Source organism: Molothrus aeneus, chromosome 1, assembly GCF_037042795.1.
Source record: "Molothrus aeneus isolate 106 chromosome 1, BPBGC_Maene_1.0, whole genome shotgun sequence".
NCBI classification, from domain to species: domain Eukaryota; kingdom Metazoa; phylum Chordata; class Aves; order Passeriformes; family Icteridae; genus Molothrus; species Molothrus aeneus.
Window position 1 is genome coordinate 150,952,121 of NC_089646.1, and position 25,661 is coordinate 150,977,781.

At 43.8% G+C, this 25,661-nt stretch overlaps 1 protein-coding gene across 4 annotated transcripts in view; it reads right to left on the minus strand.

The window, feature by feature from the left end:
* The window catches only part of TSNARE1 (t-SNARE domain containing 1), a 460,905-nt gene that overhangs the window by 356,341 nt on the left and 78,903 nt on the right, over positions 1-25,661 (minus strand). For all 4 annotated transcript variants that reach the window (XM_066566893.1, XM_066566868.1, XM_066566875.1 and 1 more), the window contains exon 4: positions 3,922-4,044. In XM_066566893.1, coding sequence (XP_066422990.1) covers positions 3,922-4,006 — 85 coding nt within the window. In that variant the 5' untranslated portion in view covers positions 4,007-4,044. The remainder of the gene's footprint in view (positions 1-3,921; positions 4,045-25,661) is intronic.

A 25,661-nucleotide genomic window follows, 5' to 3' on the forward strand; every position in this document is an offset into this window, starting at 1 on the left:
TTGGTAAGTATTAAAATGATGAGTAGGTGATTTATACCCAGAGAACACTGCCAAGGACAACTTGCAGGGACCAATCTCATTCTCTTCAGTAACAAGATAACCAACCTTATCCAACCAGGAGAAAGACTCACATGTGATATATCTTGAGTACAAACCTGGCCAGAGTCCCACACAAAATCTCCAGGAGAAACTGAGGGGGAAATGGTCTAAATGAAGTCACAGCCAAATTAAGCACTGACCCAGCAGTCCCTTGAGCTCACCTGGAAGCAATGCACTGCTGGAATATAAAATTAACCTTACCTTTTCAGAGCTGGCATTTAATGTCCAGGTTACAGTAAGGTTAATAAAAGCAGTGTTAAAAATTTCCTGTCTTGTGGCATTTTAATCCAAGCTATTTAAATTCCCTGACCTATATGCCTCCTTGTGTAAGGCAGGTTTTGTTCATTTTCCCCACAAAAAGATGGTTTTGGGAAGGTAGGTTGGGGATGGTAGAGAGTGCAGGTTGCACACAGTAGGATCCAGAGTTCCCTACTGCTGTACAGTGTTTGCTCTCTGTTTATCTTAGACATGTCACATTACTTAAAAAGTTGCATTTTTGAAGTCAATCTTTTCCATTTCTTAGGTTTAAACTTAAAGCAAAAAGAAAAAAAAAAATCAAAACAAAACAATAACTTTCTACTCCGTGGTTTCGAATTTGTTCATGCAACATCAATGCCCAGATGAAGCTCAGAGAAGATTTGAAGCTCAGAGGTTGTAACTCCCAGCTGCAAAGCAGGGACATGGCTTATGCCTCCTCCTGCCACTCCTGGCTGTCCCTCTGTGGCTGTGGGACAACCAAATTCCTAAAGTGCTCTACTCCAGGTAATCCTGGTGATCCTGCTTGTGACACACCTCAGGGTGCTCCTTGGTTAAGGCCACAGAACATCTGAGTTCTCCTAAGCTTCTCTCTCCCTCCTCCTAAAACCTGCCAGTATTAAATAATAATACTAATACTAATACTAATACTAATAATAATAATGGAAAAAAAACCCCTTGTTTTTGTTTTTCCCCAAGAAATCCTGGATATCCACCATCAAAACCAGAGTCTGAACTAGAGTTTTCCAACACCAAGGTGTGCAGGGCAAACCAAATTTCCGAAAACACTGCCTCAAGATCCTCCCCAAACTCTGCAGATGGAGTCTGTGGATCTCCCTAATTAGGCTGGTCAGCAACATTAACCTCCACATGGCCTGAGGACGGGCTCTGAGTCCATCCATCATCACATCAGCCCAGAGCCAAGGGGATCACCTTCAAATAATTAAACTTTCCCATCCTGGCTGCACATTTGGATCGAGCATGGAAGAAACAGAGCCAAGGCAAACAGATGCATAGGCACAGAGGAAACCCCCATGGCAGTATCACCCCTCATTAAACAAAACCAAACTAAACCTGAGCCCTCTTTTTTTGCTGTCTATATTACAGATGAAGCAGTTCCACTCCCAACACCTTTATTGCTGCTGTATCTCAGTGTTTTCTGTTGGATATTGAATATTACCACTGGACCACTGATGGACATTTACCTGCAGGGACACCTGGTTTGATTTATTTATTATCTACAAAGAGAGGGAGAGGTTTAAAGCACACACAGAAGATTCCCATTAAGGTCTGTCCCTGCTGAGAGCAGGAACACAAATGCTGGTGGGAAGGCCATGCTCCTTTGTTCCAGCCACACCATGATCTAATACAAAAGGCAATTTTTCTTAGCAAACCAGTCATCCATTGTCCAGAAGCAGGAGGCAGATAATTAGTGCTGCATTACCCTCTCCTGGCACTTAATTAATGGAATATTTGGGGATGCTGTGACAGAAGGCATCCAAAGTGTCCATCTTCTGTGGCAAAGGGACACAGGTTCAGATGAGCATGGAACAGAATCACAGAATGCCAATTGGAAAGGAACCTCAAGGATCATCTGATCCAACCTCTCCTGGCAAAAGCACAGCCTGGACAAGATGGCCCAGCACTCCATCCAGATGAACTTTAAAATTGTCCAACATTCAGGAATCCACCACGTCTCTGGGGAGATTATTCTAAAGGCTGATTGTTCTCATTGCAAAACATTTACCTCTTGTCTGAGCCCCTGATAATCTCCCCAGGAGTAACTTGCACCCAATACCCCACGTCTTGGCCATGTGAAAAGAGAGTCTGCATCTCATTTGTGGCCACTTTTAAATGCTGGAACACAATGAAAAGGGCTCCACTAAACCTTCTTCTCTCAAGGTTGAACAAACTTCTGACTGAGACACAGAGAAAGGAAACTTCTCCAAGGCGCCTTGGACAATGCAAACAGGTCCCTCCCCTTGCAATCTTTTCCACAGGGATGCTTAACTAAGGAACCAACCAATTTTGGCTGGCTGGGAAAATCCACGCTGGAGGACCCTGGAGATGTATCCATGGCAATGCCACCAGGCAGGATGTGTGCAAGCCTGGAGGGGAAACCAGCACTCAAGTCTAAGCCATAACCCAGAGCATCAACAGGCTCTGCTGGGCAGCCAACACACTGTGGACGTTTCAAAATAACTGAATTTTCCACACCAGCTCCTCTTTGCCATCCACTGAGGGTGGCTTCAGCATCACAGCTCCAGCTGCCAAGCTAAGGACAAGTGGGGAACAATAAGGGATGTCTTCAAATATTTAGAGATTTCAAGTGTCTTGAGTTATTCTGTGAATTTGCCTTAAAAAGAAAGGCTCTTTCATATAGCACAATAAATATTCTTTTTTTTTTTAAATCTAAGCTACAATGCATTGACATCCATTGTTTGTCTAATCCACATTTCAATTCTGTTTTCTTATGGTTCTTTGATTGTGCCCAAGTATCCCATTCTTTCTTGCTTTTATGCCTTAATTTTGCCTTGCAGAATAGCCTAAAAAATCAGTATTTACAACTGAACAGACAACTTGTGCTTACTTCAATACCTTCTTCCTGTTCAAAGAAAAAAAAATCAAAATTAAACCCAAATTTCTAAGAGAGAAACCCAAGATTAACCTCTGCTTTTTTTTAAAAAAAAATATATTTTTCCATCCAGGGAGAACCACTATTTGTGAAACAAAAAAAAAATGTTTCCCAAAGAACATTTGCAACCCTCAAAATATGAGCACCAAATCAGGCTGTGTTAGTGAATATTGAAATCAAAGGCAAGTGGAGACAGTGGTGACGTTCTTCCCTGGTGAAAAAAGGAAAAGAGACCCTTTTGCCATCTTACCAGAGCAGGCCAGGTCCAGGAACAAAATGAAAGATGTGTTCCAGATAAAAAGACTTGCTCAAAGCCAGACTAGATAAGCCCAGATCAGCCCTAGAGCTGGTCTGGCCTCTGCTTAAAGAAACGATACAGAGAGAGAATCCAGGGCCATTTCCGAGCCACTGTTTAAGGTTTCAGCATTTCCTGAGTGAGTTTTTGATCCTGTTTGCCACATCCAAGCATGTTTCCCAGATTCAAGAAGCTTCCATATCAAAGCTATCCTCTAGGAAAGCACAGCCCACTGCATTTTTGTACATCCTCTCACCTACTCCCTCCATCTGCCAGCCTGAGAACAACGATTGAGACAAACTTTTTGTAAAGGTGATGGGGAGATGAGAAAAGACACAAGCCACTTTGGAGAAAATTCTGCATTTCTTCTTCTGGTTCCCCAAAATCCCCCCAAAACCCTCATTAGTGCTGCTCTCCCATGCCACAGCCTCCAATTCTGAGCATGGTAAGATGTCAGGCCTCAAGCACACAGATTAAACTGCAGAAGTTTGGGTTTCACCTTTGAAAATCAGTGTCAGGAATGACCCCTTGTGAGGGTGTGATATTTACACAGCAGCCACAGTGAACCTGAGCAAGTCAAACTTCAGCCCTCAGGGAACCAGGTGGAATAAATTACAGCAGGGGAGCAATACTTCACCTAGAGGCTGATAGCCTTGTCTGGAAGGGCCTCCAAATGGGTTCCTGCTCCCAAATCCACTCCCATCAATGGATCCATAAGACATTTTCTGGATAGTGATGGATGCTGGATTACACTTCAAACCTAAAAAACAGAAAAAAAGACAGGCACAGCCCTGTTAAAAGTCAGTTAAACTTTTTTTTTTTCCAGTAACCTAAGAAAAAAAAAGGACTGAGTAGGAAAATAAAAGACACAGGGCAATCTCCAAACTTCAAGATGCCCACCTGCAAAAAAAATTAAAAGCACTAAAATCCAGGTGTTCCGGACTACAAATGGTTTTGAGGGCAAGCAAGTCATTTGACCTCCCTGTGTCTCATTTTCTCCACTGATAAAGGGCAACTTTTAATTCCTTGCTGTTCACAAAGTGCTTTGAGATCCTGAGCTGGAAGGTAAAGACTTAAGCACTCGATCACAAAAAAGGTGATGCTGTCTTCTGGAACATTACCAGTATCCAGCTGGCTGGAGTTTATCCATCACACTGCAGCCCTGATGAGCTCTCAAAAGAGACAGTTTGCTGTTATAAGCTCCTGGGCCTCCAGCAGAAATATTGGAGCCAGATTTATTTTGCCTTGCTGGTTAAAAAAAAAAAAAAAAAAAAAAAAATTAAAAATCTGCAAGGCCTGAGGTAGCAGCAGCAGAATGAAATAACTGCAGCAGTCAGAGCAGGACAACTTCTTCCTCCTTATCCACAGAATTGCCTCACCCAGACATCCTCCAGCATTTCAACAGTGCCCAGGGATTTGGTATCAAAATAGTTCAGCTCATAGGCATGGAGATGATGGCAGCAAAGGAAGAGAAGAGATAAAGGTGCTGCATCAGCTGGGAGATTATACAGGACCAAACCCAGATGCTGCTTTCTTACACCAAGGCTATGAAAGAACCACCCCAGACTGGTGTTTGTACCACAAAAAAGAAGTTACAATCCTGCAAAAAGAGCAGCACTTTCGGTGTGATGGGAAAATAAGAATAGTTTGGCTTGGCAGGGACCCTTAAAGGTAATCCAGTCAAATCTCTTTGGCCTGAAATATTTCTAGTGATGTTCCAGTGTTTTACTCACCTTACCATAAACTAAAATTCTTCATTATAACTACTCTGTATCTACTCTTTTTCTTAGCTTAAAACCATTGTCCTATCACTACAGGTGCTGCTAAAAAGTCTGTCCTTTTCTTTCTTATACTAAGTACTGAAAGGCCACACTAAGGAATCCCCAGAGCCTTCTCCTCTCCAGGCTGAACAGCCCCAGCTGTACAGCCTTTCCTCACAGCAGAGCTGGTTCATCTCTCTGATCATTTTGTGGCCTCCTTTGGTCCTGCTCCAGCTGTTCCAGGTCTTTCTTGCACTGATGTTGGGTTGTTAGGCTGGATGACGTGAGCTGTAATGCTTCGTTCTGTGCTTGGATATTCAAATTTCTCATGTTCTGGACCAGACGTTTTCCCTCTGACAGAAGCTGGTAATGGCCTCCACTTTCTGTGGCACACGACCAGGTGTCACATGATGTCCTAATTGACAGATATCTCAGAAAAAGTCTCTTTTGGGGTGCACTGTGATACTGACACTTGCAGCTATTCCTTTGGTTTGTCCTCCATGCAAAGTAAAGCACCAGAAAATCCCACTTCTGCACTGTACTGGGAACAGCCTGATGGCCGCAGGCACCTGTTGTACTTCATTATCCTTTTTTTTTTTCTTTCAGAGTTTCAAAACCAAGGGGAAAAAAAAAATCAGCGCTGAGATTCACCAGACAGTGGAACTCCAGGACCAAAAGAAATCACTCACCATCCTCCCTTAATTGGGCCAGACATATGAAAGAGGATGAAAGTGCAACTGCCTTGACAGAGCAATGGTTGAGAGATAAATCCATTACAACTGGAGAAAATCCAGAGTGCAGCTTCCCCTGCCAGCCTCAGTGCACCACGGACACACATAATTGGCATCCCAGGCTGCAGGTGCCCCCAGGGCAGAAAACCTTCATTTTAGGGAAAGAGCCTTCAGCCCAAATTTGTGGAAGTTGAGCTGTGAGAGCCTGAGCAGCCAGAGAAAAGGTGAAGGTGTGTGCTGGAGTGTGCTTCAAGGAGACAGAAAATGGAGCAAACAAGAGGAAACAAGGGGCACATTTGTAAACCAAGACACTCAACAGCAAAACAATCCATCAAAACTGCAAAACCATTAGCTCCATGAAAGTACACCCTACAATTGTACTTAAACCATGAGTTCCATGGAAATACACACTACAATTGTACTTTCTCCCAGGAAATCTCAGAGAAACTTCCAGTAACTCAGAGGGTCTGCAAGAGAGGTGGAGAGGGACTTTTTAGTAGGGCATGGAGTGATAGGACAAAGAGTAATGGCTTTGAATTGAGAGTAGGTTTAGATTGGATATTTGGAAGAAATTCTATATTCAGAGGGTGGTGAGGCCCTGGAACAGATTTTCCAGAGAAGTTGTGGCTCTCCCATCCCTGGAAGTGTCCAAGGCAAGGTTGGACAGGGCTTGAAGCACCCTGGGATAGTGGAAGGTGTCCATGCCCACGGCAGTGGGCTGGAACAAGAGGATCGTTAATGTCCCTCCCTACCCAAACCATTCTGTATTCTGTGGTGTCTTGGTGGAAATTCTTGATCTAAAACCACTGAAACCTACAAGACTCAGCTGAAGATTCAGTTGGGATGTCTGAGATGGACTTGGGAACAAACCCCAGCTCTCTCAGATCTCAGGTGAGCTCAGAACTACCAACACAACCTCCATCACAAAATGCAACCTGAGATCCAGCAAAATTTACCTGGGAAAATATGGGCACATGGAAGACAGTTATGAGAAAGTTTTTGGGCAGAAATAAGGAATATTTTCTTTACCTCCCAAAGTTTAGGACCACTGCAGGGATTTGGGACAAGCAAAGAACTTGAAAACAGCCTCTCTACAGAGATTTTTCCTGGCCCACCCTCTCTCTTTAGAGATAAGCAAGTCGAAACATTTCTTGCCATGACTTCCCCAAGGCCACAAACAACAAACATGGAGTGAAAGTCTCCACCCTGTTGTAAAATGCCTTGATTACAACTGGGCAAGTGTTGTTTTGGCAAACACTGAATGCATCTATTTTTTCTCCAACAGAGTGGTGTGAAAGGGGGAGAGAAGGGGGGTTTTTAGAGCACTCCAAGTGTTTAATGTCGATTTATCATTCTCAGGACATGTTTCCATTTTAAAGCTTTTTCTCCTTGTAAGGGAGGAAAAATAGAAAGAATTGAAAATGAAATATTTTGTTTGTAGCTTAACCAAACCTTTTTAGCAGCAGCCACCTCCCACCCCATCCTACCAAGCTATTGAAATATCCCTTATTCATACAGCTCTGGAGCCAAATTCTTACCCCACAGTAATATATTTACAGGAAAATTTAAGAGCAGATCTAAATGCCTTTAATTTGATTGGCAATAAAAGCATTTCCTTCCCCATCCCCATGGCACTTCCCAAGTCTTTTGTCTACTCCTCCTCAGGGCAACTTGTCCAATTTACTGTGAAGGCAGTTTGTACAAATTGGAACAAGCATTTCCTAACCTACTAGACACAGAAAAAAAAAAGAATAACAAAGAAGAAAAAACCATTTTAACAGCTTTATCCTCATCACCTGAAATATGAATAAAAAAATAAGCACATCCAAGACAGACTAAAAGGGGCATGAATTTGTATTTTAATGAAATTAAATACTTGTTTTGTATATCCTGTAAAAGCCAGTCATGCCTGACTAGAATAGCATGTTGCAGAATCTCAAGGAAAGAGTTGGTCCATATCTCTTGGACTGGGAAAGATATTGGTGAGTAAAACCATGCAGGCAAAATTAAATTTCAGAGCTCTACATCCATCAGTCTCCATTTAGAGACACTTGGGTGGGCAGCATTAGCGGTGGGAATGAAAGATGAGATTTCAGCATGGAAGAAATAGGTTGTTTATTATTATTGTTATTATTATTATTATTTTGTACTATTACATCTCAATCATTAAACTGTTCTTATTTAAACCCACAAGCTTTGTCACTTTTACTCATCCACTTTATTTCCACCAACCTGCTGGGGACTGTGAGGGAGTGGCTGTCTGGAACTTATTTGCCAGCTGGAATTCAACCACAACAGCACTTTAGACAATTTATGTATATTTAAAGTTGAGATTGGCTGAGAAAGACATGAGCTGGAACATTTCTTTCTGGACAATACTGGAAAAAAATGGGAAAAGAGGAGAGACATGGACATATTGGAGAGAATCCAGTGAGGGACCGTAAAGATGATTAAAGGATGGGATGAGGAGTGGCTGCGGGAGCTGGGGCTCTTCACCTTGGAGAAAAGAGAAGAGAAGGATGTGGTGGTACTAAGGTGTCTCAATAACTGATGGAAAGAAGCAAACATGATGGAGCCAGACTCTTATTGGTCAGTGACAGTACAAGAGGCAAGAGGGATTGAAATACAGGAAATTCCACTTAAAAAAAAAAAAAACAAAAACAAAAACAAAAAACACCTGTTTGTTTTGGGGTTGGAGTGGCTTTTTGGCTTATTTTGTGGTTTTTTTTTTTTTATGGTGAGAGTCATCAAACATCAGCAGAGGCTGCACAGGGAGGCTGTGGGGTCCCTGTCCTTGGAGATGTTCAAGCCCTGACTGATCACGTGCCAGAGAAACCTGCTCCAGGTGACCCTGCTCTCAGGAGAGAGTTGGACAAGATGACCTTCAGATGTTCTTTCCTACCTGTGGGATTCTGCAATTTTCCTCCTGTGATGCCTGAAACAGCATCAGAGCCATTCATGGCTCTCTTGGCAGACTGGAGGGCCCTTACTGTGCCTATTTACTAAACAGGTGGAGAAACGAGTAAGGAAATTGCAAATCCACCAGGTTTTTTTTTCCAATTTCCTGTAAAGACAGTGGAATAAAGCCACTGAAAGTATGGTGAAAACCAGAATGACAGCCACTATGCAGCTGGCAAGAAGTCAAACCAAGCTTCAATGGTTTATAGAAATTAGCAGGCAGTGGGTGCCTGTTATGGTCTCATGTTTGCATGGCCAAAGAAATTGATAGGAGGTACAGCAATTTTTTTTTTAATTAGAAAAAGCATAGAATCACAGAACTGTTGGAAGGGCCCTAAAAATCCTCTGTTTCCAACCCCTTGCCATGGGCAGGGACACCTTCCACTGGACCAGGTTGCTCAAAGACCCATCCAACCTGGCCTTGAACAATTCCAGGGATCCAGGGGCAGCCACAGCTTCTCTGGGCAACCTGTGCCAGGGCCTCACCTCCTTCACTGTGAATAATTTATTTCTAATACTTAATCTAAACCTACTCTCTTCCACCATAAAACAGTCCCAGTGAACTGTTGCCATACCCAAAGAACAATCTGTGTGGTGTCCACCAATCTCTGCTCTCTCCATGTGCATTTTGAGCAGTGAGCTGGGTGATGGAACAGGAATTATCCTCATCCAACACAAACACAGCACCCAACAGGGGAGTTAGATGACAGCTCCAACCTCCAGAACAATCTCAACAAACCAGAAGTAATGTTCAACAGAGAAAATGAGGCTCTGCACAATCCAGGTCAACTGCAGGGGCCTGAATGTAGAAAGAGCAAAGGAGAGCACCAACAGGGGATGGGGAGCTGCTGGCCAGTGCTGTATGCAGGGATGGATGGATGGATGGATGGATGGATGGATGGATGGATGGATGGATGGATGGATGGATGGATGGATGGATGCCACAGGCTCCCAGCTGAGCACGGATCTGCAGTGACATTTCCTGTAACAGGGGCTGAGTAAATAGGATTACAATCTTCTCAACAAGGGAAGCAAACCTTCTGCTTGACCCCACACTGCAGATCCTCAGCTCTAAGCAACAAATTCTGCAGCAAAGATTTTTTTCTGTCAGAGACTGAAGAGAGTCTGGAGGGAACTGGGAGAATGACAACAGGTCAAGAAAACATAGCCTGATAGGAAAGATTGAGTAAATGGGGTTGCTTTTCCTACAGAAGAGAAGATTGATGGGAAGACTCAATCCTTCAATTCTGCAAGGCTGCTGCAAAGAGACAGGGAGGAAAACATTATTTCCATTCCTTTTGGGCAAGACAAGGGAATAGATCCAAACCAAAGCTGGAAAGATGAACTGAGACGTTGGGAGAGCCTATGAGGAGGGATAGAGCATCTCTGGGAACAGGCACCATGGAGAAAGCTCTTCTGCACCTGGAGGTGATAAAACCACTCAATACTGGGTCCAGTCCAGTTTAACATCTTCACTGATGACCTGAATGATGGGGCAGTGTGTCCTCAGCAAGTTTGCCTGTCCCACCACAGAGGAGTGGCTCCAAGCCCAATCCAACCTGGCTGTGGACACTTCCAGGGACGGGGCAGCCACAGATTCTCTGAAAAACCTGTTGCAGGGCCTCATCACCCTCTGAATACAGAATTTCCTCCTAATGTTAAATCTAAGACAGCTCTCTTTCAGTTTGAAGCCATTACTCCTTGTCCTGTCCCTTCAGGCCTTGTCCAAAGTCCCTCTCCAGCTCTCTTGGAGGCCCCTTAGGTTCTCTAAGGGGCTCTAAGGTCTGCCTGGAGCCTTTTCTTCCCCAGGCTGAACAGCCCCAACTCTCTCAGCCTCTTTCCAGAGCTGCTCCAGCTCTCTGATCCTCTTTGTGGCCTTCTCTGGACTCACTCAGGCAGCTCCACATCCTTCTTATGTTGAGGACCCCAGAACTCCAGGTCTCTCACCAGAGCAGAGCAGAGGGGCAGAATCCCCTCCCTCACCTGCTGCCCACCCTGCTTTTGACACAGCCCAGGACCGGTTTGGCCTTCTGGGCTGCCAGAGCACCATTGCTGGGTCACACTGAGCTTCTCATCCACCAACACCCCCACATCCTTCTCCTCAGGGCTGCTCTCAATCCATTCTCTGCCCAGCCTGTGCTTGTGTTTGGGATTGTCCTGACCCAGGTGCGGGAACTTGTACTTGTTGACCTTCATTGGGTTCACACAGCCCCTCCTCTGTGTCCTTTCCCAGCTCTAACACCACCTTGCTGATGGAGAAGTGCCTTCACTGGGGGCTTCAGAACTCATTAATGATGAGGACACCTCCATTTCTGGATGACCCACCTGAGACATATTTTTTCTGAGGTTTTTCAACCAGATAAAACCCTTTGACCAACCAGCCTGACCTTCATCAGGAGCTTGCAGATAATTTCACATAAATCATCTTTACACATCAACCCCTACAGCCTCTGGCCAGCCCAGGTCACTCTTTCCATAAGAACCTCCCTGAGGCTCCAGTTAATGAAGGACGATCCCCAGCCACTCCGTTAGGAGAGCTGTGTCTTCCCAACTCCTGAACTTTGCTGTTTGATCTCTCTTTTGCCTTTTAACCTCCCCTCTGATGAACCAAACAGGTTGACCTCCTTTCATTTCTCACTGGGGGTTTTGTTTACACGGGAGCCACAAGGAAGAATACTCAGCATTTCCTTGCTTTCCATACAGCTGCCTCCCCTTCCCTGCCTGTAAAATTGACAGCCAGATGCAGAGCTCTCCTGTTGGCAGAGTACCAGAGGCTCACAGAATAATCTGGGTTGGAAGGGACCTTTTAAAGCTCTAGAACAACCCTCCTGCAATGAGCTGGGACATCTTCAGCCAGAAATAACTTGGTTAATATGGAAGTTTTTTGAAGTCATGAGATCACAGGGCATATGTGCAAAGCCTTCTACTTAGGGTAGACTCTGTCACTTGTGTCATAGATGTGCTGCTTTCCAGCTTCTTTCCTTAGGGTTTTTTTCTCAATTATTAAAACCAGAATTCAATAAACCTGGAGTTTACCTGGGAAAATGTCTCTTTCCTCTTTTTCCCAGAGCCCGAACTTCTGAACAAGCTCTGCTGTTGAATTGCCTTGTTTTGCTTTGTTGGGTTTTTACTCAATGGTTTTAGCTTTGAGTTGGTGTCATTGCACAAATCCCCAAGTGCCTCAATCAGAGTGGCTGGAGAGGATGACTTTCTTCTTTCTCACCCTGGGCCTTTGAGGTAATTTATTCCCTTCTGGATCTTTTGTGGAGCTTTTAATATTAATGCCATTTCCCTGGGTGGCTTTGGGCAGGCAAGGAGAGGAGAGCAGTGCTCAGGAGCTGCAGAAATGCCTGGCAGGAGGGTGGTCAGGAGCAATGCCCAGCCTGCAGCAGGGCTGGGAGTGCAGCAGTGCAGATATTTCCTCACACTTTGCTTCCCAAATGAATTCTAAAGCTGATGGAAGGTCCTTGGAGAATGAAGTCATCTCTGTCCCCACAGCCTGAGGACCTCACTGTCTAGCCTAGGCTGACAAGACACAAAATACGACAACAAAAAAACAACAACAAAACCCCCAGGGCATCATATCCATAATCTTGTACAAATTAAACAGGCTTCCAGAAGCTTCTAGAGACTCTTCTGTGGTGCTTGACTGGCGTGACATCACCGATGACTGTGAACAGCCTGACTCAATCCCTTGAACTGTGTGCTCTTGCCTCCCCTCCTCCACTGAAGCGCACGGCAGAGCAAAGCGAACGCCCACGGAGGCATCGTGGAGTAGATGCAGAGTAAAACCAGCAGAGATTATCTCAGAAATGAGCTGTTCCTGCTCTTCTCCAGATTTGCTCAGAAAGAATGACAAAAATTCTCTTTTTTTGAGTTCTTCCTCATCAAAGGCCTTATTTGAGGAAAGCACCTGATTGCTTCCCAATGGATTTGATTTCTCTTCCCTGCTGCCACTGTAGATGTCTCCAGGAGCAGAGCATTTTGTCCCGGGAACAGATAGAATCAGGACAGGCTGCGAGATAAGACACCCATGACATTTTATGGAGATATACACTGAGCCACAAGCAGAGACAGCTGGTTCACTGTGCCTCTAATTGCAATGACACCAAGAGCTCTGGCTGTTCCCAGCACATCTGATTGCAGCCTTTGCTCAAGCTCATTTTTCACCCAGCTCAGCAACACCACGCAAAGCCAACAGGAACAGTTCCTGTCTAACCCCTTCTTTCATCACTCAGTCATCCCCAAGATTTGCAGCTATAGCAGCACCCATCAGGCAGAACAGATTCTCTCCTGTCCATCAGAAGGCACCTCCAACCCCACCAAGCTCTGGATGCCTTCACCCAGGATCTCCTATTGATGTCAGAGGGCTTCACATCTGATGGACTGACACAAAACATAAAGCAGAAGGAAACCACAAGCAATAGAGTTTAGAAGGGGTGGATGCAAGTTGTCTGCACACATTTCACGTTGCACCAACGTCTGCACATCGGACACGAAGAACAGAGGCAAGGACAGCAATCTGGAAGCTTGCTGTCCTCCTTTCATGTCAGTCCCAGCTGCCACTTCAATGAACAGACTCTCCTTCCACATCTACCTGTCTTTACGTCTTCTCACAAGAGAACAGAAGACAGGCTTCAAATCCTGCACCAGAGACAGGCTGGCCTTAGGCAAATGCCAAGAAGGAGGGCTGGATATGTTTTGTTTACCTTGGGAATTTCAGATTCATAGACCCTCCCACTCCCTCCCCTTTAAGGTAGGTAAACTTCTGGAGAGCAAAACTACCTGCCAGAAAAAGTCTTCCACCAAAAGGATCACAGATGCCATGGAAAGAAGGATGCATTCCATCCTCAGAGCATGAGGCAGCACACCCTGAGACAGTTTGGTTCCCCAAAGCAGCAGCTGAGGGTGATAAATGACAGAGTGATGGCACAGGCAAGGCCAGCCCTCAGGACCCAAATATCTTTACTGCTGGAGAAGCAATCAGGCTTCCCTGATACTGAGGAATTCAAGATCAAGAGAAAAGGAGCCTCCTGACTCTTTGGGAGACCAAAGATCTTTTGGGCACTGAGCTGTGTGTAATGTTTTCTGCTGTTCCAGGCCATACCATGGCAGTGCTTTCATGACTTAGTGCCAGGGCACTCTGAGCTCATTTTGATCAAGATGTGATGTCACCCTTCCTATTTTTTAAACTGACATTAATACAACAGTTAAACATTTCTTCTGGCTCCTGAAGAAGATGATCTAGACAGCTTCAAACTCTGAACTGCCCGAGTACAAATGATCCAAAACTCTGTTGCTTCTACCTCAAGGGTTTTCTTTCTATTTTTTACCTGCATTGCCTTCTTCTATTTGCTGTTTTGTGCCATGCAGTCTATTTTTTGTGAACCTTGCATGTAGAACAGTCTCAATCTATCCATATGCTAGACAAACACAGAAGTATTACATATTTCAGTGAACAGCAAAATTAAATTTCCAGTCAGTTCAAAATCCAGGTTTCATCTGCCTTTTCACTGGTTACAAAAGATGAATATTAATGTCTATTTGCTGTAATAAAAACAGGGAGGAGGAACACAGGAAAGAGGGAACTGGTGTCTAGTTTGCTACTCTGACGTTAGAGTAAACTTATTAATTATAAAAGATGTACACGCACGAATGGGCAGAGACCAACTGCACCACACTAGGTCAGCTTAACAAAATTAGAAATGGCATTTATAAATTTATATTGGATTTCAACAGAATAATGAAAAATGCATCTGAGGATGGCAACAAATTCTGAGTCCTCAGGAACATCTTGATAGACAGAGCTGCAATTGCTTAGGGAAGGAAGATGCAGGGCAAAATGGGTGAATTAATAAAGTAATAGATCCCTAAATCCCAGGATCCTGCTCCCCCATCAACAAACATAACTCGTTTCCACTTCCCAAAGAAGAAATATTGTTATTCAATACACACAATCAGAATATGCTCTCACTTCCACCAGTGTTTACTACCAGTCACATTATAAATAAACCTTGCAGAAGGGTAAATGAGAAGCAGCATGGTCTGGCGAGGATACAGTGCCCAGTGGGAAGTAAAGAATCTTCTATCTTTGGCTGTGATTCATCAAGAGACAGAAAACAACTTGGTATCTTCATTTCAGGTTTCCTACCAAGACCATGGGAGAGGATCCAAGCCAGTTATGTCCAGTGTAAATCTAATCAACAGATCACAGAATAATGATGGAAAAGATTTCTAAGATCATTGAATCCAACCATTAATGCAGCACCACCATGATGTCAGCTACCACACCCCCAAGGGCCACTTCCACAAGCCTTTTGAACATTTCCCTGGTTGGTGATTACACCACCTCCCTGAGCAGCCTGTTCCAGTGCCTGACTACTCTATTGGTGAAGAAATTTTCATGAATCATAGCCCAGAGTCAGCAGTGGCTGTAAGCCAATTTTCCTACCAGACTAAAGTGAATTTGCTAAAAAATTTACAGTGAACCTGCTATTGCACATATTTGAGGAAACACAACCATGGTCAATTTTCCAACTCATTCAGTTTTCCCACAACCTCTCATTGACAGAGAACATGGCTGATCCCTTAATTATTTCAAGTGGTTCTCAATATTCCATCAATCTGATGTTCACAGAAAGACTTTCTGCCTGTGTTTTTAAACCACAACAAAATCTCCCTAAGCCAAGAGGGAAGGTGAGCACCATCATTATCTTTATTTCAACTTTCTCTCTCCTCAAACAAAAAAACATTTTAAAAAAAGTTTGAAAAGTAAAGGAATGTTCCACAGTAGAAGCAAAGTCACAGGGAGGCAAGGAATTTCTGGGGTTGCTTGCAGCAAGGCAACAGGATGAATATTAACATGGACTGAAGAGGAACAAGCAGTAGAGATGTTTTTCAGCACAGACATTCACCAGAGGGACAAAGCAGAAAAACACAGCAACGAATCCTTGGAAATCACACTAACAACCAACCCTCATTAGCTGGGGATGCTCCAGCATGAGCTGGAGCTGAGCCTCCCGCCACATCTTCTGTTTGCAGCAGAACGTGGTAGGAGAGCACAGGATTACCATAGCAGGAGAAAAGAGATTTCACCTCCTTTGAAGGCTTTACAGGCCAGGATGACAAGACAGCGAACACAGAACATCTGGACGTGTAAATATGTGCTGTCAATGGAGCTTGTCTTCTCCAGACCAGCTGCACTCACAAAGCATTTGTGAGACAGCAGAGACAGCTACCAGCCTGAGGCAGCCTGTGGAGAGCTAAATTCATCCCCTTCCCATCATTCTTTCACCCTCATGACAGTGCCTTGGGTTGAAAGATGGAGTTGAGGGTGTGTATTCTATTTGCCATCAGTTAGAGGTGGGGCAGTTATCTTCTGTTAATTGGGCACTTTTCTTTTTGTCTTTGTCTCTTCCAACCAATCCTCCCTCTGGGGAGATATCTTCTGTTCATGGCCATTGAGTGTCACTGCATGGCTGATAAAATTCCATCATCCCATTGGGAGGTGCTCCACCCAGGGGGAGGAGCCAACCATTCCTCCCTGGATTTAATCTGAGGTTTTGGAACACCACAGCAGTCTTTTCCCAGTGGATTCCCAGAGGAGCAGCTTTCTTCTCCACTGCATTCCCAGAGGAAGACCAGGCCCATCCACATCACCACTGGAGCTTCAGAGGAAAACTCCACCCTTCTCCAGGATCCCTGCTCCAACAGAACCACAGCTGGCACTGCAGGAGGGCTGAGCCACCACGGAATGGGACTGCGGCCACCACCCTGACCCACAGGGTGTCAGCTCCTGTTCTGACTCTGTCAGTGTTGTTTTGTTTGTACTATTACATTTGTATTTTTAGTTTTACTAGTAAAAAACTGTTATTCCTATTCCCATATCTTTTTCTAAGAGCCTCTTAATTTCAAAGTTATAATCATTTGGAGGGAGCGGGTTTACATTTGCCATTTCAAGGGAGGCTCCTGCCTTCCTTAGCAGACACCTGTCTTTTCAGACTGAGACAGACAGATATTTTGGGGTACATTCGCCCTCATGTTGAGAAAAGCATCGGTCAGGTCTGCTCTGACACAGCCTCCAATCAGTTACGAACCAGAGACCCTAAAAAGCCCCATTTCAGCCAATTTCACAGTTCAGCAGGCACTGGAGGACTCCTCCTTCCTGCTGCAGAGCTCTTGTAGCACATGATGGCACCAAAGGGAACCGAGAGCAAATATCAAGGAGGAAAAGCAGCTCGGCTCCAGCGCGTGACTCACGCGAGAGGAACCTCAAGCCCCGAGCGAGCTGAGGCAAAACAGCTCAGTGTCAAACCCTGCACAGGAGAGAAGAGTTGCCCTTAAAAATGCAGACTGCTGGTTTTTCCACCAAGAAAGAGGGTGTATTTTTACACTATGAACTGTATGTAAGATCCTGGTGAAGACAGGATGCACAGTGTGGGGGGGATTTGTCAAAATGTGGGGGCCAAATGACATCTCAGATGTCCTGTGAGGCTTGGGTGGGGCTGGGACACCTGGCTGGTGATGCACAGCCCTCTGGGCTGGCAGAAGAGTGGGGAAAATTTCAAATTAAGTCACCTAAATCATAGAATTTTTTGGGTTGGAAAAGAACTTTAAGATCATTGAGTCCAACCAGACACTGCCAAGGCTACCTCTAAATCATGTCCCCAGGTGCCACATTCACATGTCTATTAAATTCCCCCAGGAATGGTGAATGCACCACTACTCTGGGAGACCTGTTTCAATGCTTGACAAGCCTTTTGGTGAAGAAATTTTCCCTAATAGCCAATCCAAACCTCTCTTAGCACAATTTAAGGTTATTTCTTCTTTTCTATCACTTTTTACCTGGGAAAAGAGACTGACCCTCACTTCTCAGTGTGCTCCCAGAGCTACTGGCAGAGACTTAAGTCAGTACAGCCAGTGAAAAGTGGAGACTCAGTCAAAATACACAGGAGGTACCTACTTTTCAGTAGAGAGAGGGAGTGGAGGAAGTCTGCAGCTCCTGGGAACCTTAAATATATAACAGATTTTAAAAATCCCTGAAAATTTACCTTTAAATGTATCATTTAATCAATCTTTTCAATGTTTTATCCAATTCTACCACTTCCTTCCCAATACAGTAGAAGAACTAAAAATGTAATGTCTCATCAGACTGGGAAAAGAATGTTGGAGTGCAGGGAATTCCCATAAAATAACACCCCATGGATTCCTGAGTCATCTGGAAAAAGCAAACCTCCCCTTTTTTTTTTTTTTTTTTGTTTTTTTCCAGTGCAAGAACTGTGGGGTAATGAATTAAATCCAGGAGGACACAGGAATGAAAGTAAGAAAGAAGATAACCCTCATATAAAGTCTAATTGAGCAAGAACTTCATGCCACAGGCTGTTGTGCATCCTGAAACCTTACACAGGCTTAAAAATGCAACAGGAATATGAAAAGAAGGAAGGAAAAAAGGAAGAACAAAAATACATTGTGTGGTATTGAATGTACCACCTCTGACTGAAGAACATGGGAAAACACTGGGAGAAGTCTTGACTATTAAACAAGGTTAGACCCAGCCCCAAGAGCCAGGTTTGAAGATAACCAGATCTCCATAACCCAAGAGAGGAAAGAAAGGAGAAAGGAGAAAGGAAGAGCATTGACAGAGACATATCACATCCCAAAGGCTCGTGGCTGAGCATCCTTCCGTGTCCAGGCAGATAAAATATAATCCATCTGTGAATTTATGAATTTATTTAAACACATTTTGGAGACTAAAGGCAGGAATGGGCACAAGGAACTAACTGCTGCCAAGTTCACACCTGATGAAGAGCAAAAGATGCATCTGTGCTGTGCTTCATTTTGCTGCTCTGAGCAGGAGAACTGCAATTATATCATATAATTGCATCCCTGTTAGGGATGAATGGGAATGAAGGTGGTTATAAGGTATAAAAATATTTAAGTCCCAATAAGGTGAGGTGAGGTGAGAGAGAGACTCTGCTCTGCTATACCTGCTCTCAGCTGGTGACAGCAATTCCTACAGAACTTCCACCACCCAGGAATTCCTATTCCAACATTACTACACAGAGATGCAATATTGAGTAGAAATGCAGACACCCACATTTGATTTTTTATATCCTCTATCCACACTTGTCGAATCTCACTGGGCTCATTATTTTAGTGTTTGGTTTTTTAGCAACTTGATTCTATGTAAACAAAAGAATCCACATTTGAGAATTGTTTCCTCCTGCCCTTTGTAGCCATCAGAAAGGTTTTTAACTGATATTTTTTTGACTCAAAAACCTTTTTCAGCCTGAAAAAAGCACCATTCTGAAAATAAATAAAACACAAAAGGAAGGAGACCTCTGAGATGGAGTTGGGACATGGACCAAAATAACTTGTATTTCAAATGTTCTATTGCACCATTTACTTGTGCTACATTCAGAGCTTTGGGAAGCCATCCAAACCTGCACAGGCACAAAATAATCCATGGAAATTACAGCTGCAAGGTGCCAGTGACAGCAAAAAGTGTTTTGCTGGGGGAAAAATGAAACTGAAGATTCAAGGATGAGGTGAAAATCATGGAACAGCTTATGCAGGAAGAGTCCAAACATATGTACAAAATAAAATAATAAATAAAAATAATAAAATAATTTAAAAAAAAGAATCCAAATTTTATGTCCAAAACATAAAGGGTGAACTGAGGAGCTTTGTCACCACCAAAAAATAAAGTGACAAAGCCAATGAAAGAAGCCCTGCGCAAAAATTAATTGGACAAAAGCTGGAAGAGTTTTTGTCCTGTCCAGAGGTTTTTGCTTCCCTTCCTATGTCACTGGAGGATCCAAGAGGTCTAGAGGGGATGAGGGGAGGGGACGTGGTGGCTGCTGAATCCCTGAGCACATAAAGTTCTGAAGAAGAAGAAAAATCATGGGAAGTCCAAGGACACCTCTCTGTTTCCAAAATCACTCCCAAGCTCATGGCTCCTTTGCAATATTTTCACAAGGACATGAGGTGATAGTCAAAGGGGGAATGGCTCCAAACTGAAGGAGGCAGGTTTAGATTGGATATTAGGAATAAATTCTTCCCTGTGAGGGTGGTGAGGCCCTGGCACAGGTTGCCCAGAAAAGTTGGGGATGCCCCACCCCTGGAAGTGTCCAAGGCCAGGTTGGATGGAGCTCGGAGCAACCTGGGCCAGTGGAAAATGTCCCTTTCTGTGACAAGGGAGCTGGAAATGGATGAGTTTTTAACCCAAAAAAACCCATTCCATAATTTGCATTCCCCTTGGTAAATAACCTGATTAAGTGACATTTAACTTGAAAAAAATAATGCTCAAAAGACACATCAGCTATGCAAAAATGCAAACTGCCTTTAAATTTAAAGAAGATAGAAAAGCTTATCTGTTGTACCTTTCAAATCAACCACTAATTTCACTATTAAGAGGAAAATAAAAACACTGCAACTGGAGCATAAAGGAAATAGTTTAAGGTCAAATAAAATCACAAACAATTCAGGCAATTAAGATCATGGGAGCACTGGGAGGGTGTAGGGAGTTGTATCTAAAGGGTTCCACAACAAGACCAGAAATATTTATTCAAATTGAGCAGTGCCTCCTTCTTTGTGCTGCTTTAATCCAAGGATTAAATGTTTTCCATGCAAGAGATGAGAATCTGATCCCTAATGATCACATGCCCATAAAAATCAGAAGGTATTGCTGTTATTTCAAGTGGGTATCATAAACTGCATCAACTAAATTTTGCCAGGCACTGTACACATTGCAGATCTTTCAGAATAAATCATTTCACTGCAAAAAAAGAGAGTGTGCAGCCCCAGCAGGGAGGGGTAGTCCCACTCTAAATTGCTCAAAGGAAACACCTGCCTCAACCAGGACATTATTTTGCAGGGAAATGTTTAAAAATCCGTTTTCAAACACTCAGTTCAAAAAGTTGAGGTAGCTGCTCTCTGCTGAAAAAATTAAGACAAATTATAAGAGAATGAAACGCTAAAAAAAGAAATCTGGTCCAGATGGATTCCTGTCTGAATTCTATAAAATATTTACAGATCTTCTGTCACCAAAACTTACGTTTCTTTTTGATGAGGTGGAAACCAAAGGCTCTCCACCTGTCTTATTTTTATTTTTTGGTTTTAAACTCTCATGGAAGATATAATAAAGTTATTTAGAAAAAAAACCAAACAAACCAAAACCAAAACCAAAAAAACCCCCAAAACCAGCAACAACAACAAAAAAAAAAACCAACACCAAAAAAACCCCAAGACAAACAAACCAAAATAAACTACCAAAACCCAACTGACTTTAATCAGTGGATAATTACTGCAACTCCAATTAATCAATGTTGATTCTACAAATCCTATACAAAAGAGAGATTGTCCCTTTGCTTAATTTAGTTCAAAATTTTTCCCTGAATTCTAGGTTCAAGGTTTTGATCATTAAAATAGGCTTAGCTTGGATAAGCACAGCCCGATACCACCATCATTCACATAATAAATTAACAGCCTAGTCCCCTGACAGTGCTGTCTCTAGATACCAAAAGATACTTCATCATGTGTCATAAGGGTAAAATACCCACTTTTTCATTTCAGACCAGCCAAGTTTTCTGCTCCTAAATCTGTACATTCCATTTTCCAACAGCCAGACTGACAGAGCTCAGCTCCCTGAGGAGGAGGGGGCAGTTTATATGTACATGACATGCTGATTGACTTTCTGTTTGCTGTGGTCCCATAGGTGATGGAGCAGAGGGAAGCAGAGCAATCCTTTAAACTGCCAATTATCCCATCAGCCCTGGCAGGACTTTTGGAGAAGGATGTGACTGAACACGATCAGCTCAACTCTTTTGTTCCAGGGTGTGGATCCAGGCATGGATTGGTAGCTCTGGATTTGATGGTAAAAATAACAGTGGGCTGAAACCAGGGGGATAAAGGTCCAGGTCATGGCTCTCCGATTTCTTGCTCAAGGCTCTGTTTCTTTGTTCTTCTCCCCACTTCCAGTAAGGGAGACAAAGGTCTTAAAACAACATTTATTTCTACCACAACAATCACAGAATCATGGAACGTTCTGAGGTTAGAAAAGCCTTCTGATATCATTGAGTCCAACCCTTCCCCCAGCACTGCCAAGGCCACCACTAACCCATGTCCCCAAGCGCCACATACACACATCTTTTAAATCCCTCCAGGGATGGTGACACCACCACTGCCCTGGGCTGCCTGCTCCAATGCTTGTCAGCTCTTTCAGTGAAGAAATTTTTCCTGGTGCGTGTGCTAGCCCAAAATTTCTGTCTTTGTTGGCTGTTTTCAGCTCAGTGCAGCACAAAGAACTATCTCCACATATCTATTTGCAGATTAAAAGGGAAAAACAAGCAAACAAGCAAAACCCACCCCACTGTGGTCTGCTTCCAAAGCCATTTCACGTATCATGAGATAAGAACTTAAAACGTTTTAGATGTTGGAGGTGTACCCCTTTTTTTCAATCTGACCTTGGATTCATTACTCAGTTATTATGCTTTTTACAAACAGAATCAGAGAGTACATAATGATTTGGTCCCCACTGGATGTTGACTTGATAAACACTACAATTAATTCAAATTACCATGCTGCCCTTCCTTTCCCTTCACACTTTCAGAAATGTCTCTCTAAACCAATCTATGATTACCAGTCATACATAAAAGCTTCAGAAAAACACTCCTCCACAAGCATATGGCAGAGCAAATTCATCCAGCACTGCCGGCTTTCCATGGCCTTTATCTTGAGGCATTACACAGAGACAGAGATGTCTCCCCGCGCTGGCTTTCCTCAGAAAGGCACAGAGATATCCTTTATCCCATTCTGGAGTGCACCACATCCTCAGGAGAGCATCCTGCTCCCAGAGATGCTCCAGGCAGATGCAGACTGTAATCAGCCACCCAGGATCTCAGCTGTGACATCCACTCTCAAAGTCAAGCCTGCGCTTTCTAGGAGCTGTACCAGACTTCAGGCACATGCCATGGCAACCAAATTCAAGTGCACTTGTTCAAAACCATCACTTACTCAGAGAGGAAAAAAAAAAAAAAAGCAGTGGGGGGGAGGAAAAATATAGCAGCAAGTTTAACTAAGTACTTTATGAACAACATAATTCACAGAATCACCGAATCATTTAGGTGGGAAAAGACTCTAAGATCATCAGGTCCAATCTTTGACTGATCTCCACCTAGTCAACCAGACTGAGTGCCATATCCAGTTGTTTCTTGGACACCTCCAGGGATAGGGAGTCCACCACTTTCCTGGGAAGCCCCTTCCAACAGTTAACAACCTTTTCCATGAAGAAATTCCTCCTGCTGTCCAACCTGAACCTGCTCTGATGCAGCTCAAGGTCATTTCCTCTCCTCCTGTTCCTTGTTCCCTGGGAGAAGAGACCAACACCCACCTGGATGCCCCTCCTGTCAGGGAGTTGTGGAGAGCAGGAAGGTCCCCCCTGAGCCTCCTTTTCTCCAGGATGAGCCTTCCCAGTTCCCTCAGCTGTTCCTTATAGGACTTATTCTTTAGACCCTTTTCCAGCACCATTCCTTTCTCTGGACATGCTCCAGCTCCTCAGTGTCTTTCTTGAAATGAGGGGCTCAGAACTGGACACTCAATGTGTGGCCTCACCAGTGGACAGCACAGATGGACAATCACTGCCCTGGTCCTTCTGGCCACACTATTTTTATACAATCCAGGATGCCCTTGGCCTTTGTGCCCACCTGGGCACACACTGGTTCACACCCAGACACAGCAGCCACTGTTTAAACACAGCAATATTCAGAACATCCCCACCACAGACCCACTGCTCCTGAAATTCCCCCATGCAAGGGAAGGACGAGCACAGGGAACAGCACTTCAGCTGTCAAACATCGCAGGTATGAGTTAACCTGAACCATTACAGCCTCCCTCCTGTATCAGGACATTGTCCCAGAGCACACTGAAGCAATTCAGCCTCCCAGATTTAACAGCATGCCACTGGTGCTCAGGTACAGCGAGATGAAAAAGCTCTTAAAATAACAACCTCAAACGGTGTAATTTCATTAAGGCAGGCTGACCCTTGCTGCTTCTGCTCGTGTTCCTCACTGGTATTGTTACTCTGTGATTTAGTTCACTCCCTGGAAAAAAACCTGCTCTTTCTTCCTGTCTTCCCAGTCGTGTATATATTTATAAATATAGAGGAATAAAGAGAACACAGATAAACCCTCAAGGTGTTTCTTTCCATGCTGGTCCGAGCAAGAATACAAGAACAAGATATTTTGTGTGTTGCAGACAGTGGTTTGCAAGAGTGTGCACAGCCTTCCTTCAGTGCTTATTCAACTACCAAAAACAGGTACAAGAGCTAACAGTGCCTGATGGATACATGGAAGACTCTTCAAGCTCAGCTGATGGTTCTGCAAGTTAAAGGCTCAAAAGTTATTAAAAACTACGAAATCCACAAACCCAAAAACAAACAAAAGAAAAAACCCAAACAAACAACAAAGCCCCAAAAGCATAGGAGAGTTTGGGTTGGAAATCTAGCCCTGCCCTCCCTGCCATGGGCAGGGACACCTTCCACTACCCCAGGTTGCTCCAAGCCCCTTCACGACCTGGTCTTGGACACTTCCAGGGATGGGGCAGTCACAGCTTCTCTGGGAATCCTGTGACAGGGCCTCACCACTGTCACAGGGAAAAAAAAAATTCTAATATCCAATCTAAATCTCCCAGCTTCAGCTGGAAGTCATTTGCCCTTGTCCTGGTACACCAAGTCCTTGTCCCAAGTCCTTCTCCAGCTCTCCTGGAGCCCCTTTAGCCACTGGAAGTGACTGTGAGGTCTCCCTGGATCCTTCTCTTCTCCAGGCTGAACATTCCCAGCTCTCCCAGCCTGGATCCAGAGCAGAGGGGCTCCAGCCCTTGGAGCATCTCCATGTTCTCCTCTGGACTCACATCCACAAGTCCATGTCTTTCTTATGTTGGGGACCTTGGACCTGGATAAATTACTCAAGGGGGTCTCACAAGGGTGGAACGGAGAGGGGAAGCTGCATTTCCTGCAAGGAGAAGAAAAAGAGAAAAAAGAGAAAGCTGCATTTCCTGCAAGAAGAAGACCTGATGAGTTTTCAGACATTCCATTCTCTAGCTCTTCTCCAGGACTTCTGCACACTCAAGTTTCTCCATCAGCAAAAAAAAAAACATTCAGTTTTGCGTGTACGTCAATCTCTGTATTTTAAATTCATGTCCCATCCCTGGAAGTGTCCAAGGGCAGGCTGGATGAGGCTTGGAGCAACCTGGTCTAGTGGAAGCTGCTCCTGTCCATGGAAAGGGGGATTGGGATTAGATGATCTTTAAGACCCATTCCAACCTAAACCATTTTGTGATTCCATGAAAATTGCAACATACACCCTTACAGTCATTTCAATTCTATATTTTAATTAGCTTTTAAAATAACTCAAAGATGAGACACTTTCTAGAATGTCTTTAAAATACTTGGATTTGTCAGGTGAGTCTCAATATGTAATTCCATGTTATTTGATCCTCTCTAAAACAAGTTTGTAATTAACCAAACAGAGACACGAGAATCCCAAATAAAGATAAGGACTGTCAACCTCAACCCAAAATCCTCCGGAGAGAGTGAACTCCAATCAGTAATTTCAAGCTGTGGTCTCAAGAGAGCTTCTTCCTTTCCTAAATCTGTCAGAACTCTCAACTATCACAGTTCAGCCCAGCCTCTCATGCTGTTTTACCCATGGGAGAACACAGAAACCACATTCACCAACTTCTGCAGAAACGTGTCAAACTTTTTTCTTATTGAAGTAAAATTTAATAGCATTTGAATAATTCTTTGATGCATTTCATGACAAAATCAACCCAGACCTTTTCAGGCAGTGAGGAAGACAGGGATGTAAACTTCATTACAGTTCAGTACAACCACCAGAAGAGGAAATAACTTCATAAGAAAGGGTTGGTTCAGT